General features: G+C 45.2%; 1 protein-coding gene across 6 annotated transcripts in view; it reads left to right on the top strand.

Moving 5' to 3' along the window:
* The window catches only part of G9a (histone-lysine N-methyltransferase G9a), a 76,297-nt gene extending 61,062 nt beyond the window's left edge, over positions 1 to 15,235 (top strand). For all 6 annotated transcript variants that reach the window (XM_077679857.1, XM_077679867.1, XM_077679846.1 and 3 more), the window contains 4 exons: positions 920 to 1,006; positions 3,472 to 3,550; positions 9,278 to 9,453; positions 12,050 to 15,235. In XM_077679857.1, the coding sequence (XP_077535983.1) occupies positions 920 to 1,006; positions 3,472 to 3,550; positions 9,278 to 9,453; positions 12,050 to 12,209 (502 nt within the window). In that variant the 3' untranslated portion in view covers positions 12,210 to 15,235. The remainder of the gene's footprint in view (positions 1 to 919; positions 1,007 to 3,471; positions 3,551 to 9,277; positions 9,454 to 12,049) is intronic.
* The last annotated feature ends 650 nt before the right edge of the window (positions 15,236 to 15,885 follow it).

Genomic DNA, 15,885 nt, shown 5'->3' with positions numbered 1-15,885 from the left:
ACAATGGCTGGGTGGCCGGAACTTAGTTTGGACTTTCGCCAACTATGGTTGTGAAGGCATTCAAAAAATGTGGAATTTCTGATGCCATAAATGGTACTTAAGACGAGATGTTCTGGTTAAAAAAAAAGTTCAACTGCACTTGTAATAGTTGATGATGATGATTGATGATTGCTATTGGTTTCCCCTTTGTCGCGGGTGATGACATGTCATCTTACCAAAAAGGACAAATATATACCTATGTTTTATACCCTTGGTTTAATACTGGCGCTGCTTAGGGCAGGCACAAAAACCTTATTAGGCACAAAATACTTTTTTTTTTCTGTTACAGGTGGTAACTGTCCGTGGCAATATTCCCCTCTCTGCTTTTCGTCCACCAGCATTCTAATCTTCTTTTCGTCCCCTCGACAGCCTTGAAGTTAACTTCCTCTGTGCTGCCCTTAAATCCCAGGGCTTCTGGAAGCCGAATATTTCCCTCATGTAGATTTGGATGGATACCCTCACATTCTAACACAATGTGCCGCATAGTTTGTTTGTTTTCCGCAGACACCGCGTACCCCATCATTTTGTGATTACTTCCCCACAAAGCTCTTAGTTCGCAAGCAACCTGCTCTAGCCTCAAAAAGCAAAGCACTGCCCTGGGAATTATAGTAGAAATTTTCCTTTCTGATGTCCAATTTCTCAGCCCTGTACATCTCTAACGACGTTTTAGCTTCCATTTTTTTCTCTCCATTTATTTGTTTCAATCTGCCTTGCCTCTTTTTTGGTTACCTTGGCTGTTTTGGATTCTCCACTGTTCTTTCCGTATAGTAGTCCCCCCCCCCCCCCTCCCCCTCCCTTCGCTGTTTCTTTGTGGCTAATATAATGGGTTGTGTCCGAATGTAACGAAGAGGATGTAACATCTGCCGGTATTTGTCTGCAGGTGTCATCTGCAGCTGTTTCGCACCCGTGGCAAAGGCTGGGGTGTCCGAACCCTGCAAGACATTCCCAAAGGTGCATTTGTGTGCGAGTAAGTCTTCAGTTTTGCATTCTGTGTTAAACACTGCTAATGTAGCCCAGCTGTTTTCACAAGAGTGCAACATCTGTATGTTTCGCACCATTTACCACCAAACTTGTGTACCTATACATCCTGCACCACAGCGCCTGAATTGCACTGCCACCTCTATGGTTCGTGGATATTCGTGTGTATGTAAAGTGAATAAAAAGTCACCTAAACAGAGTTTCCACTTAAATGAAACATTGGCCTCCCAATTTTATTTGCATTCTGAGTATTTTTAAGTGGAAGTCCTGATAAGCTGTCAGGATTTTTTTTTTTTTCCACATAAGCTGCACTGACCACTAAAGTAAAAAATGAATCACACGTTTCTTTTCACGATACCACCATGACACAGCGCATTTTTGCACTGCCACCGCCTGTGCCACGGTGGAGTTTGGAAGGTGATGCAACTTTTTTGGTGGAACTAATTCCATTTCTATGCATGTCAACAAGCGTGGGGCAAAAAAGCAATCTTTCCTTTCTGCACATAGTGATCAGTGATTTAAATTCTGAATTTTTTTCACATTTGATCCATTTTCGAATATAAGTTATCTTTCAGTAGTTATCTGAGGAAATGTTTTTTTTTAAATTAATTTTGTTTTTATTTTGATTAAGCACATTAGCATGGTTCCCAATCCAGGGTTGTGACTGCGGTCTCGCAAGTGTTCTTGGTTTTTAGCGTAAGCATTTTGTAAGTGGCAAATTTAGCACCTGCGTGCGGAAACCTCTCCGATCTGCAAAGGCAGCCTAACTGGTTCAGGCTGATTTGACCGCAGCTGTTATCGAGGAGAGTGACAGCCAAATGAGGCAGCCTAACGCAGCATTAAAACCTAATTTGGAGCTACTACTAAAAAATTCTGCTAGGTATTACGGCTCGATTTATGAAGCTGAAAGCAATTTTCTAGACCAAATTGTGTCTTGAGAATTGCTTTGCACTTATCAAACTATGACTGTTGCATGTGTTGCATCGAAATAAATGGCCAGTTGAGTTGTCATTGCAGTGTTTGTGGCAGCTGGCAACTCTTTTTGCAACTAGTATTTGAATTAGTTACTTCGAAATTATTCAAAACAATCGTTATTTGCTCCAAAAGCAAAATGTTTTATTCATACATAGCCTTGTGCGCTGTCAATTTTTGTGTTTAACCATGACAGGCACGCTTTTCTGGGAATCTTTTGTTTGTCCTAAAGGTAGTGCTGGTCATTGCTGAGGTTTCGACATCCTTTAGCTGCCATTAACAACAAAAAAAGAAAAGAAAGGGAGGAAGAGGTGCCGCTATTCTTCAAGCAGACCACCAGAAAATCAGAAGGGATTTTTAAAACTTGTATCTACCAAACATATATTCAGAATTTTTCATCACGATTTGTTTTTGAGATGTATTATCACATTTTTTAAAATGTTTTCGCAACGTTTGAGTCTCGCCCATCATGGCACAAGAATGGATTTGTACTCCGTAAAATTCATCTCATTTAGCAATTCGTATAAGGTGAAGAATATTTCAAATTCATATTGTCTTGACACTCGTACCAGCTGTGATCAGTTCATTGAGATTCTATGTTATTTGCAGTGGAATGTATGGGAATGGTTTAGCGTGAACAGCATGTATGACAAGTGTTTGATTTGGTTTTTATGTGCGAAGCATATGTGGTGATTCCATGCAGGTCTTTTTTTTTTTCTTCTCTATTTTGTGTTTTGTTTCTTGAGGCCGAATTCAGCTCCAGTCAAGTGTTAGTTGGTGCCCCCAGTTTGTACGATATCCATACCTGAAATTACTTTTAGCTTACATGTGGCATTGATTTTTTTTTTTTTTTCAATAGGAACAAAACTTCACATATCTTGGTTTAAAGTACGAGTCTGAAAGCAGCCGAAACGTGTGAAAACTAGAAAGATGCATAGTTTTACTTAGCTGACTACTTAGGAATGGGGGGCTTCAGTTGTCAGCAGCCCTGCTTGCCACGATGGAAATGAAGAGTAGCAATGCTTATGGTCATCAAAAACAGTCGTACCTTTGGTTCTAGCACACCTACTCTAAAACATATTGAATGTCACCGCACCAGTAAAAATAATGGTTCAGGAAGCAAAAGTTTTTAATACATTATACGTGTGTTTTCATTGCTGTCTGAAAACATTTGACTTTTGTTAGAACTTCTCAGCGCATAGAGCTCTCATGAAACAAAACTCGTCATAAAGGGAGTGGCTCTGGCTAGTCCCTACTTTCACATTGCACTTTCACATTGCACTTTCACATTGCAGTGTCGATAAATAATACACGTCATGGTTTCGAGAACTTTTTGGTTGTCAATCCGGTGTTTCATCTTCCTCTGTCCATGACTCTACATGATTTTTTACGGGCTCTTTTGCATGTTCTCGTTGAGCAAAATAACAACGATACGAGTATATGGACCTAACGGTGGTAGCCTATGGCTCCATCTTGTCGCAGGTACATAGGCGAGATGGTGTCTGACTCGGAGGCCGACAAGCGAGCTGACGACGCGTACCTGTTTGACTTGGAGAACCGGGTAAGCTTGGCGTTTTGCCGCCTTTTTGGGGCCAGGCAGGGCTTCTGGTTTCATCACAATTTTGTTGGCAAGCATGAAAGTGCGATCAGGGCAGTTGGTGATGCCCAAAAGAATTGTTACATTTCTGTGCTAACCACAAAGTTGCAGAAAGGCTAGGACAGTGGCTGAATTGAGTCCTTTGGAATGCTGTTGTGTTCTCTCTGTAACCGTGCCCCTGCGACCAGGGCACTGTGGAGCAGTGTGCAGTTGCTTGAGCAGTAGCTGTCTGCTGACTTCATTCATTAACAGCTGATGTAAAGTGCTTCTTCAGGAGGACCGAGTGCTTGTTTCCAGTGGTGCTGTGTAATGAACTGGTGCTGCGAATAGGATGAAAGGTCCATGCCACCTTGAGAAGAAATCTGCCCTGGGCTGCTTAGCCCTTTCACGTGACCATGAAGACAAAATGCACCTTTGTTCAGTCTGAAAATATTACTAGCCTTATAATTCACTCAGCTTCATTCCAGCCACAAAAGACATTTTTGAACAAAAAAAAAATGCGAGAAATATTCAAAAAATTTTTAATTTCTTGCTGCAGTGACAACATATAGGCAGGAGGGGTGCAATAGAGGCCAGTACTAAAACCATATATACCAGTGCATTAACTGCACGTTAGCATTCAAGTGATACGATCAAACGGAACTAGAGGCCCCAGTGCAAATAGCCAGTCATGTCTCTTGGCGGTGGCTTTCGGCGGCGGCCGCCAATGGCACAAACAAGGTTCCGTGACATCATAGAGACTTTGCCAGGAAGTGGCTGGGGAAGTCGCCGCTGCTTCATCTGTATCTAGAATATTTGTTTGAAGTTTGTGATAAAATTGATATCATTGTTTTGGGGCAAAGTGGGGGCAAAGTGGTCTTTTTAATGAAGCAAACTTTTGTTGTGTCTTCATGCCACCTTTCAAAAGCCCTAAAATTTTTATTTCGAGCAAACAGTGCTTTAGTTAGGTTACCCAGCAATTAAAATGCTTATTGTGAGCAGAAAAAAATATATATTTTTTTGTTTTCTTTAATGCTAGGCCACTCTGAGCCTACGAACGAAAAATAGAGCTGGCAGCGTAAGTATTTGTACGTTTGCAGTCATTTTTTCCAACCGGTATTTCAGTTCCCCTGCCCGCCATGTCATTAAGCCTGGTCTTCACTGGTGCTTCTTCCTTCTGGTATCCAGCTCTGCGAAAATGCCTAAATGGTGGTGTTCATCGCAAGAGTCATCCTTGAAGAACTATTCTCCCGAAAACTAGCAGTTTTGGCTTTGTTCTTGAGGCCCTAGGAAAAATTTTGTGTTACTTGTCAGTTGATGACACCAGGGTCGAAAGGGTTAGAGTTTTTCATTCCAAGAAAGCGGGGTAGCATAGTCATGATCAAATAATACATTTAAAGGACCCCTGCAAGGCTTTTTTTTTTTTTTTTTTTTTTTTCAGGTACATTTCAGGCTTTTTGTCTGTTCATCATGTCATGCAGAGAAAAACGCAAAAGGAATTATCACTATCAATGCAGAAATAAAAGTTATTCAATTTTTAAATTAAAAAATACAAGCAAATTGGGCGCTGCTTTCTCTCTCGAAAACCAGGGAACTGCTGTTTGCTTTCCGCAGCAAAAAGTGCTGCGCTCCGCAAGTTTTTAGCCCATGGTTGTCTGATTTGGGAAGCTCCTTTCCTTGCTTCTTGACGGGGTCATTCGGTGGCACCGCGCCAACCGCGTCCTGACATTCAGCCCCAATAAGTAGAACGCGGAGACCGCCAAAGTCACCTGCCCGTCACTGCATTGATATGTAGTGCTATGCTTATTTTTCTGAACTCTACCATAGTCTTCGAGCTATTTTTGGTTAACAGGGCGGCTGGTCATAACAAAACCTACCTTGAAGTTATGCCTCGGGTGGGATGTGTGTGCGCTGCCTTGCTACTGAGGCGTGATGTGAACTCCATTTGCGGGTTCACAGAAAGGCGAGAAATAGTCGCATATACTGGCTAAAAAAAAAAAAAAAAAAAAAAAAAAAACTTGCGAAATGCTCAAAAAAAAGAAAAGAAGAAAAACTAGGCCTCTGTAGGATCGAACTACGTAACTTCAAAGGAAAAGCTTGGTGTGTTAACTGCTCGGCCATGCCAGCAACGCAGTGAGTTGCAAGAATTTGGCGTGCTCTGCCTGAGTGTCAACGAATATCTTTGTGTGTGTAGTTTTTCTTGTTTTTCAGAAATTCTGGAAGTGATAACGTTTGTTTGTCAGGAACCGATCGTGCAGATTAGCCCCGTCATGATAATACTACAAGCACTTCAGTCAGAGCACCGTCGTTTAACTCATAAAAGCTTATTGCACAGTCGCAATCTTCCTGACACAGGGCAATTTAGTTATGGAAGGATCAACATTTGGGCGAGTTGGTACTGGTTATGTATCATCTTGACGAAACAGCGTAAAAAACGGGGACACGGGGGGGGGGGGGGGGGGGGGGGACTGGACTGGAGTCTTGGGTAACAGCCTTTCAACAAAAACAGCTTGGTTGAATTTGTCTCATGGCAGCCAATTGCTGCCAGAGAGAAAAGGTGTGATTGTTTTTTGGTGAATGGAACGGTGCTTCCCAGTGCGAGAGCATTTCATCAAACGTCGGGACGCTCACGGCGGATTGAAAAACCCCAAGCTGCCATCCATTTTGCGATTCTCGCTGTCTACACCACTACCTGCCGCGGTGGCTCAGTGGCTAAGGCGTTGCGCTGCTGAGCACGAGGTCGCGGGTTCGATTCCCGGCCGCGGCGGCCGCTTTTCTGATGGAGGCGAAAAGCAAAAACGCCCGTGTGTACGAGATTTTGGCGCACGATAAAGATCCCCAGGTGGTCAAAATTAATCCGGAGCCCTCCACTACGGCGCGCCTCATCGCCTGCGTTGCGTCGGCGCGTTAAACCCTACAATCAATCAATCAATCAATCAGCTGTCTACACCACTTCTGGCGTCGACGCTGATATTTGCTGACGATAGACATCGTCACATGGAACACAGACGGACGATTGGCATGCATTTTTGTGAAGCACGCACATGCTGGGCAAAGCTGAGAGCAGAGGGCAATGCTGAAAGCAGACACTACTGTCCGCTTTGAGCTCTTGTGTGCCCTTTCAATCGTAACACGCTTGAAAGGGCACACAAGACCTCAAAGCGGACAGTAGTGTCTGCCCTCTGTTGCTATCTGCGGTAAAGTTTTTATGCTTCCTTTTAAGGAAAAAATATGACCTGCAGCATTATTTAAGGTCATTTTGGTCGATACATCGACATATACATGCAAGCTTAGCCAATTGTAGGGTGCACAGGGTCCCCTGCGTTGCGTTGTTATATCCGGAGGCTTCAGGTGTGATGTGGGCAGTGCGGCATTTGCTTTTGTTTTTGTAGATGTAAGAATTGAATAACTTTCCTAATTCTGCACCGGTCCTGATAATTCTTCTTGCGTCTGTACCTGCACGACACACAAAACAGACGTAGGGCCATAAAAGTACCTTTAAGAAAAGCGTTGCAGGGTTCTGGAGGCACGAACCTATGATGACGCACAGCTATTTACTGAAAGTGTAATGTAGGTAGATGCTTGCTCTTTTATGCATAGCCTTTCTGTCATTTCTGTCCCTTCACTGTAGCCAACTGCGTGGCTCTGTACTGTAAAATTAAGTGGGCGCTGGCTGCTATAGCGGATGCATTTAAAATAATAAAAATGCACGACAAAACAAACTTAACTTTAAGAGTCTGTACACAATGCAAAAGCAGACAACACCTTCAGTATTGCCAAATTCCTAGTCTTCCCCAGTTGTTTGCAAATGGGAAGTAGGTTTACTACAGGGCATGAGGGCCACCTGTAGGCGTGCCACTGAAAGCCCCCTAGCGGCACATTTTGAGATCAGCCAGGTTACCATTGTCAGTGCTACTAACCACCACATTCACAGCTGTGGCTTCCCGTTATGTTTGCATTGGAGCTTAGTAGTTGCTTAGTGCAGTGCTCGCAAAGAATGTGTTGTTTACAAGGGGTGACTAGTATTTCTGATGCAGCTGCGGCGCAGTACAATTGGTTCATGTATGTGCTAGGTGTAACTCACACACACCGGCATTGTAAAGCTGACGTGCAATGGGGAGCTGATTGTAATTACTTGGCCTATCATTTAGTCTAATATTTTTTTATGACATGGCAAATGAGATACGAGTTTTGGTAGAACCAGTAGTCATTAATACAATACTCCATGTAAAATAGATAAAGCAGATAAAAAGTTTGAACACTGTCTTGCACTTCATCATATTTTGAGGTAAACACCGGTAATCGCAATTTTCTAGCATGTTTAATTACCGTGCTAGGCTTTCCACGAGCAAGTAACATGTAAACCTCTGTAAAAATGCCTTCGCTGTCTAATGTCGTTTTCAGTGTACCTACAAAATTTTATTCCTCTAGGCCAAGAAAACAAAGGCTTGTGTCAATCCCCACGTCATCCTAGAGTAAGAAATTGCACGGCTTCTGAGGGTCATTGCAAACACGTTTATTCCATGATTTCGTTTGGAAATTTGATGGTGCAGCGATACTCAAGCGTAACGGCTATGCCTTGTGAAATTGTTGTGCTGTTCACATCTAGTTTGGTCTGGTGAGTGCAGTGTGGCTTGATTTAAGATGAGAGTGTGTTAGTGCTTCTGAGGCTGCATGGTGTTTTTTTCAAGACTGTATGAGCATTTGTTTCTTCTGGACTCGCAGGTGCTTATTTATCTTTCATTCCTTTTCCCTAAAGCGTCAGTGCGTATATATTTAATGAGTATGCAGATATTTAACAATGCACAGCCTCACACTGCATCTACTCTTTTAGTGTGCCTCACATTCACAGGAAAAGCTCAAGTACTTGTCAGCTAATAAGTCATGTCATCTTAACAGTGGGATTTTCTAGAACGCTTACGTTCTAGTTCTAAACAAAGGTGCAGTCGTTGCGACTGGAGCCAGGTATGCGTCTCAAGGCTAACCTAACCAGCCGCAGTATAATTATCCACATCCAATTACTATCTTGTCTAAACTAGGTGAGCTTACGAGAAACCTTCCAAGCCGCAACTGTTTACCAAGTTCTGGTTTCTGTACGATGGTCTTAAGTCTGTGTGCTTTGAGTTTTAGTCTCACTGTCAGTGTGGCTAGTCCTGGAGTAGTCCAAGGACTCTCTCTGACATAGGGATATAGTATTTGAATAATGAATACTGGATAGCGTCTCTGGCTACATCCCATTTCCAGCTCTTGGAGGCAACTTGGTGCAACCTCATGCATATGTGGCATGCTTTTCGTTACTGCACGTTGCTGTGCAATGAATGCGCCTTTTATTTTGTCCTCTCTGCCCACTTGTGGCAAAAAGAGCTGATTGTGGTGGTCGTACCCTAGGCTGTTTGGTGTGACCTAAATGTCCCGCAGACACACTCACAATAAGTATTTCAGGCTGCAGACAGGCGCAAGTAAGTGAGAAAAAAGCCAAAACATAGCACGAGCACCCATCACTGGTCTTCCCACAGCTGTGGAAAGGAAAGGTGGCAGCACGCGATGCAGCAGTCATGGCACTTGGAGTTATGGGCGCAGCTGGTTTTTCCTTCATCTCTGAAATGAAAGTTTACGTGAACTAGACCCAAGCTGCCGCTTATCTTTAGAAACCTTTGTGACGGGTGCATTGCTGTGGACAGTGTGTAAGACTGCGCTGGTGTGGTCCTGCAGGATGGAGAGACGTACTGCCTTGATGCCCGGCGCTATGGCAACATCAGCCGGTTCATCAACCACCTGTGCGAACCAAACCTCCTGCCCATTCGAGTCTTTGTGGACCACCAGGACTTGCGCTTCTCTCGGATGGCTTTCTTCAGCTCACGCCCCATTGCCCGCAACGAAGAGCTTGGGTAAGCGGATGGGGCACCTGTGCTAATTAGTGGCCCACCATGTGCACCTTGGAGGACGCCCATCACAGAGTATCTTTTTGTATATCCTATGCTCCCACCCCCAGTCTTCAGAAACAGGAGAAAAAGAGAGCCAACGTGTCGGTATGCTGTGATTCCCAGCCCCATTTCCCCTCTTAAAACGCTAATGGCCGTGAGCGAAAAAAGGAGAGCTGGGGGATGCTTTGAAGTTAGGAAACATGGTGCTAACTTAGCAGCTGATTCTCTTGTCATGGTTTCTCTGCCTTGGCCTCTTGCTTGGCTGCCCCTCCTGAGAGGCCTTTCGTCATGCACTGAGTGTTGTTACATCAGTGGTGGTTGCTCGATTGTTTTGAAGTAAAATGCCTACCAGCTTAACCCTTTGAGGGTCGAATTTTCTTGAAAAAAACTTTCCCTGGTGGTCAAATTAGTTTATTGCGGATTTGCAACGTGCAAAATGTCTAAAGTCTAGATTAAATGGTAAAAAATTATCAGGAACAGTATTTTAGGGTCAGCATCACTTAGAACTGAAAAATGTTCAACAGTATTTCAGAGTGTGGTATTCCTTGAAACACGGGTCTACGCACAGTGCCTTATCGCAGTCTGCACGCATAAAGTGCGTGTCCGAAAATGAGCTGTCTTCTTCCAAAGAAAGACTGTCTTTCGATTCAGACTCGGTGAAAGGAGCAAACTCAGAGTCAGAAGAGTCATCGCGGTCGGTGTCATCAGAACGGGCAGTTCGTTGGGCCATATCCCCGCTTTGCCGTGCATCTGAAGAACTCGAAGGCAACTCAGTAAACGAGGAGAGCGAGAATAACTCGTGTGCGCCGGTGATAAACAAGCTAATAGCAGCACCAATATAGATAGAAATCAACTTCCGCCGCCCCCGCAACGGAGTCTCCGAGTAGGTTACTTCAGTTCCAAGCAAGGAGGGCAAGAATACCTAGTGAGCGAGGGTAATAAACAAGATAAGAGCAGCGCCAATATAGATCGAAATCAACTTCCGCCGCCCCTGATAGCGAGCGCCGATCAAGTTTCGCGCGCCTCCGATGCGATCATGTGGCGAAACTGAAACCACGAAACGTGTTGACACGTACAGACGCCGTAACGCGTTGAAGCCAGAGAGTTCTGTTTTTCACCGCAAGAAGGTAGCACAATCAAATTTCAAGCACTTCTTGTAAGTTCCACGAGGTGGCAGCACCTCCCAGGGAGCAGGCATCGTTAATATGGCGTGAAATTTCAAATGGATGCTCGAAATCGTACCCGTACGGCAAAAACCTTGCGGGACGGAAAACCGCCGCAGTACACGTACGGCAAAAACCCTCAAAGGGTTAAAATACTTTTGGTTCACGGCAGTTTCGCTTTGCGAAAAATTTATAATCAGGCGGAGTGACATAATTCAGCCAAAAGAATGTGTGTGTGTAATGCCTTGGTTAGGGACATTAGATTAGGTCACGGTTCAGATTTAAATTTTGGGTTCAACACACTGATGTCACATTTAGGCTAGAGGTGCACTGTGATGGAGGGCTAGTTTTAGTTAAACATTTCGTTCTGTAATGTTCACATAAATATCGCACATGCAGGTGTTTCCGTTTTTACTCTTCATTAAAAAAGCCTGCTCCAGCTAGGACTCACACCCACCACCTTATGCTTAGATGAAAACAAAGATTTTCTGTTGAGCTATATCTTCTTTCAGGAATTTTCGGCCTCACTTTTGGCCAAACGGGAGAGGGGAATCTTGTTGGCTCAAGTTGAGTGGCTTACCCGCCACGGTGGCTCATTGGTTAAGCCGTTGTGCTTTTGGGCCCGAGGGTGCGTGTTTGGTCCCAGGCACGGCGGCTTCTTTTCAAGTGAATGGGAAAAGCCAAAACACCTGTGTGTCGAGACTTTGGCGCGCGTGAAAGATCCCCAGGTGGTCGACATTAATCCGGAGCCCTGCACTAATGGTGCGCCTCATAGCCCAAGTGCAGCTTTTGGAGTTGAGTTGCTGTGACGTCCTGCTGGGAGAGAGTTGCAAGCTTCCTGCTGTGTTCTTACGGAGCAACAATATTTTAGGAGAGGGAACTTGAATGTTGGATAGGCAGTGTCAAGTGTACTGTAGTTGCAATACCGGGACGACTTCTGGTGGCTGAGGGGAGGACTGCCAACGTTTTGCTTAGCCAGGGCCACTGAGCGTGCACTTTCCTTCCCCTTCGTGCTCCTGCACGTGCCCAACCGGTTCTACTGGGGCCACGCATGCTGTTGCTCGGTATGTGGCCCGTGCCCTTTGGTAAATGACAAGGTGAGGCCAGGTACTTCTGCTATAACAATGCGGAATGGCAGCGGTGTATGATAAGCAGTTTATTTTTTCGTATCAAATGTGAGGACATTGGCGGGGCTGGGCTTTCATGTTATGTCCAATACATTGTATTTGACTGTAGTAATTGTAATTTATCGTGCACATTAGAGAAGGCGAGGCAATGCCAGTTGTGGCTCCACATTTCGAATCTCTCTGTCTTGCCGCATGTGCCCATCACCCTTGTAGGCAAAAGGTTAGCAGTTTTCAACAGAGCCCTCGATGTTTCTGTCCATGCTCTGGTAGGTTTGACTATGGGGAGAAGTTCTGGATCATCAAGTATAAGCTGTTCACCTGCGAGTGTGGCTCGCCAAAGTGCAAGTACTCCAAAGACAGCATTGGGGAAACCATCCTCAACTATCGTCGCCGAGAAGAAGCCGCAGCACAGCCCAGCACTTCCCACTAGGGGCCACCACTGCTGCCGTCTGCACTGCCATCCAGTGTTCTGCGGAGGAGGGACAGGGGAAGCACTGGCCTGGGGAAGGGGGAGCCGTAGGCCCCGGTCACATTTTTTTTAGACCTCTCTTAGCCAGTGCAACGAAGACAGTTGCATTGGAATGGGTGCCCTGGTCATGCATTTAACTCTCATCCTTTTTTTTTTTTTTCTCCGCAGCTAAAACAGTACGGGGCTGTCAGTAATTGGCCGTTGTGAAACAATTGGCCCTGTTGCCTGTAAGCTGCCTCAGGTGCAGGTGGCCACTTTGGCTTCTGGATCTGGGGAGTCAACAGGCATTTACAGTGGGACTTTGTACTTTTACACTGCCCGAATGTGTGCGCAGGAATTTCATGCGATAATATATTTTTAAAATATTTTGCTAGAGTAATGTACGCTTGCATTGGCATAAGCACCCTGATCACACCATTTACTCTATCATGTATTTCCCCCTACCCCCCTTTTTTTTTTCCCCTGTCAGGAGCCCACAAATACAGGGGCTGCCAGTCACTACCTTCCTGAAACAAATGGTTCAGTTGTATGTGACGTGGTTCAAGTGCATGTGGCACCTTTTTTTTTTTTTTTATAAACCTGTGCGATGGGAGCCAGTACTTAGAGCATTGCACGAAAAGGTGGGCAGGTATATTTTAGTTTTCCTTTGGTCATTTTTTTGCTTCAGTAATTTGGTTCTTACTTTGAATGCTTGTATCTGTTATGCGTATCTTCCCAAGCTGTACGAAATGAAATTTGGGTTCTGTCTTTGATTTTTTGTAACCATTATTTATGCATGTCCTACCCAACTGTATGAAACACAATGGAATTTGGTGCACGAATTTTTGCGACTGTTACTTGTGCATATGAGGCACAATGGCTAGGGTAGGCATTTCTCCTTATATCGGCATGTCTGTTCATATTGTAGCAAAGGAGAAAGAAAAGCTTTCACTTTCGCTTTGTTGTTTGCAGGGTGTAGTTTTACTTCACATGAGTGAATAGGTGGTGTGGTGCCATTGATGCTGCCAAAATTGCTTACCCCTTTGACATGACAGCCTTCATTATACAGAGACAGCAATGAGCAGGCTGGTTTAAAAATTTGTTCCACTACAGTTGCAAAAGATTTCCGCACTTTTCGCCGAAAAAATATATTCTTCACCCCAGTGGTAGCTGCGTGTGTGATTGTTTTGTGTACCAAAACTATATACCGTATTTACTCGCGTAATGAACCCACTTTTTTCCAGATAATTTGGCATGAATTTGGGGGGAGGGTTTATTATTCGGGAAAAAATTTCAACAGATTTTTAAAAGTTGAAATTTCATACAGTACAGCTGCTAAGAGAAGGCGCTATCAGAGCCTTACCATTTTTGTAAAAACATGTAGGTAATTAAATTTCTTTTTTATTTCCCACATGCTAGTGGCCCCCTACTCGCCATGAAGCTGTCCTCACTTAAGTCGCTTGCATCTTCACATTCATAGTCTGCGTTCAGCGCACCATCTTCCGCGCGCCATCAAGGCACTCAAACTTTTTTTTCCCACACCGGGAAACTTCTTTTCTTTAGGGCCACGAAACACACGGGGATCCCTGTTCATCGCCCAAAAACGTCTCGCATGCACTGGGTCAACACTGAAGTGCCGCCCAGCCACGCGGTTTCCATGCGCATCAACGCATGCTCTACTACCTTCAGTTTAAAACTGGCTGTGTAGCTCACGTACTAGTCCATTGTACGGCGTGCTCCAGGAGCACAAAAAAAAGGTCGGAACACAGCTGAACAATAAAACCACAGAGCGTAATGGCGACATCACGGAAATTTTCTTCCTCCATGCGGAACAGCAAGAGCAGAGGAGTGCGAAGTACGTTTAGTGCTTTTTTCGCATGCCGCCAAAACCAGCCGGTAGAGCAATGAGCAAGAAAGGAGTGCGGAGTACGTTTTGTGCTTTGTTCGCATGCCGCAACGTTTTCTTGGCGCAAGAAGGTCCGTTTTGTGTTCAGCAGGTGGCACTACGCAAGCGCGCAATTTTTAAATTGTGAGCCACGGCATTCGCGCTCACGTCTTCAGCTACCATTGAGATTTCTTTTTGTTGGAATGCGTTTTTACCATTTCTGCGCTAACTGTTGCGTGTTATCAAGTTGCTGCGATTGTTTGCAGCATCAGCAACCATGCTGAGATAAAAGCATATTCTCGCTGCATTTTCTATTCAAAGTTGTGGGCTAACGTACGGGATAGCAGAGGACCCCGGCTAGCTTTGCTAGAGAACGCTACGCGCCGTACACTAGCCCTGCGGAATCCGAAGACTCGCGCACGGGTTCGAGTACTCACATGCGGTAGACAGGCTCCGGCAATCCAAAGCGAGGCTTTATTGCCTGGCAGATACAGTGCATACACCAGACAACACGACTATCGCTCGCGGGGAGACAGTGGCTCCTGTCGCTCGCTCAAGCCGCTGGGCTCAGACCTCGATATCCGTCATCACGGCCGCGGGAGCAGGGGAGGCATCCCGAGGCGACCGATCAGGGCAGAATCTCTCGGCAGAGTCCCCGCGGACCATTCGCGCGTCCCGCAGGTCGGCTCGGGGGGAGAGGAGGTCTCCCCCGGTGCTCGAGGAGAGGGCGGCGAGGGAGAAGGCGACGACCGGTCCTCCTTCCCCCTCGCTCTCCGCACACGTTCGCGGCAAGCCGGTTCGGCGCGTCGCGCGGGGTCATGAAGAGGACACGACCTACGTGCCGCGCCGGCTACCCAAAATGGCGGCACCCAGCTCGCGGAAACATGTGCAGGCGAGGCGTAAGGAAACAAGGGTCCCCACAAAGTGACAAAAAAGTAAATTCTCAAGAAGAAAAGGGGGGGGAGGGTTCATTATGCGAGTGGGTTCATTACGCGAGTAAATACGGTAGTCTTTCTTTTAATGCTGTGGTGTTTTATCAAGATGTCTCATTTTACCTTGAACATGCTTGCTGTTCATTGTATGCATCTGTTAAAAAATAAAAAGGAAGCTCTAGCAGTGTGCATGTTTGTGTCTGCTGTGCATCTTAACACCCAGGGTTCGAGGAGGTCCTTGAAAACCCTTGAATTTTGAGGTATCATTTTCAAGGCCTTCGAAGCCGTGGAATTTTTTAGTGGTTTTTGAAAGCCCTTGACTTCCACAGTGATAAGCAGTGGCTCTTTATTTTCACAAGAATTTAAAGTGCTTGTCATAGATATTAAGTTTTAACTGATGTAAAGGAGATTGTAACCATCATGTTTCAGTGCATTGTGCAAAATTACTACACATTTAGCGTATTTTCGTTAGTACAAGGCAACATTGGGAGGAGCAGGAACTTCTCAGTCCAACCCACGCTGTGATACAATCCAATAGAATCTGGCTTCTGTTCGCCACCTTGCGTCTTCCGTCGTAGCCTGTGGACGCTTGCTCGTTGCTTGTTTGCAATGCCTCACATGCTGCTTTTGCATTTGCTTTTACGGAGCGAAGGACGGACGTTGGCATAGTTGAAGTTCATCATGCCTGGGAAGTCAACCTTTCAGCAGTCATGGCTGAACAAAGACCCCTACAAAGACAGGGTTTCGCCAGACCCAACGAGCATGAATCATGTGAAATGTAAATCATGCCGGAAAAAGTTTGACATTTTGTCAGTGGGAGAGTCGGTGCTAAAAAGCCATG

This window comes from Haemaphysalis longicornis, unplaced genomic scaffold, assembly GCF_048455015.1.
Source record: "Haemaphysalis longicornis isolate Haplotype H1 unplaced genomic scaffold, Haemaphysalis longicornis Haplotype H1 scaffold_1, whole genome shotgun sequence".
Lineage (NCBI taxonomy): Eukaryota > Metazoa > Arthropoda > Arachnida > Ixodida > Ixodidae > Haemaphysalis > Haemaphysalis longicornis.
Note: the sequence above shows the minus strand (reverse complement) of the source record. Positions and strands in the feature narration are given on the sequence as shown.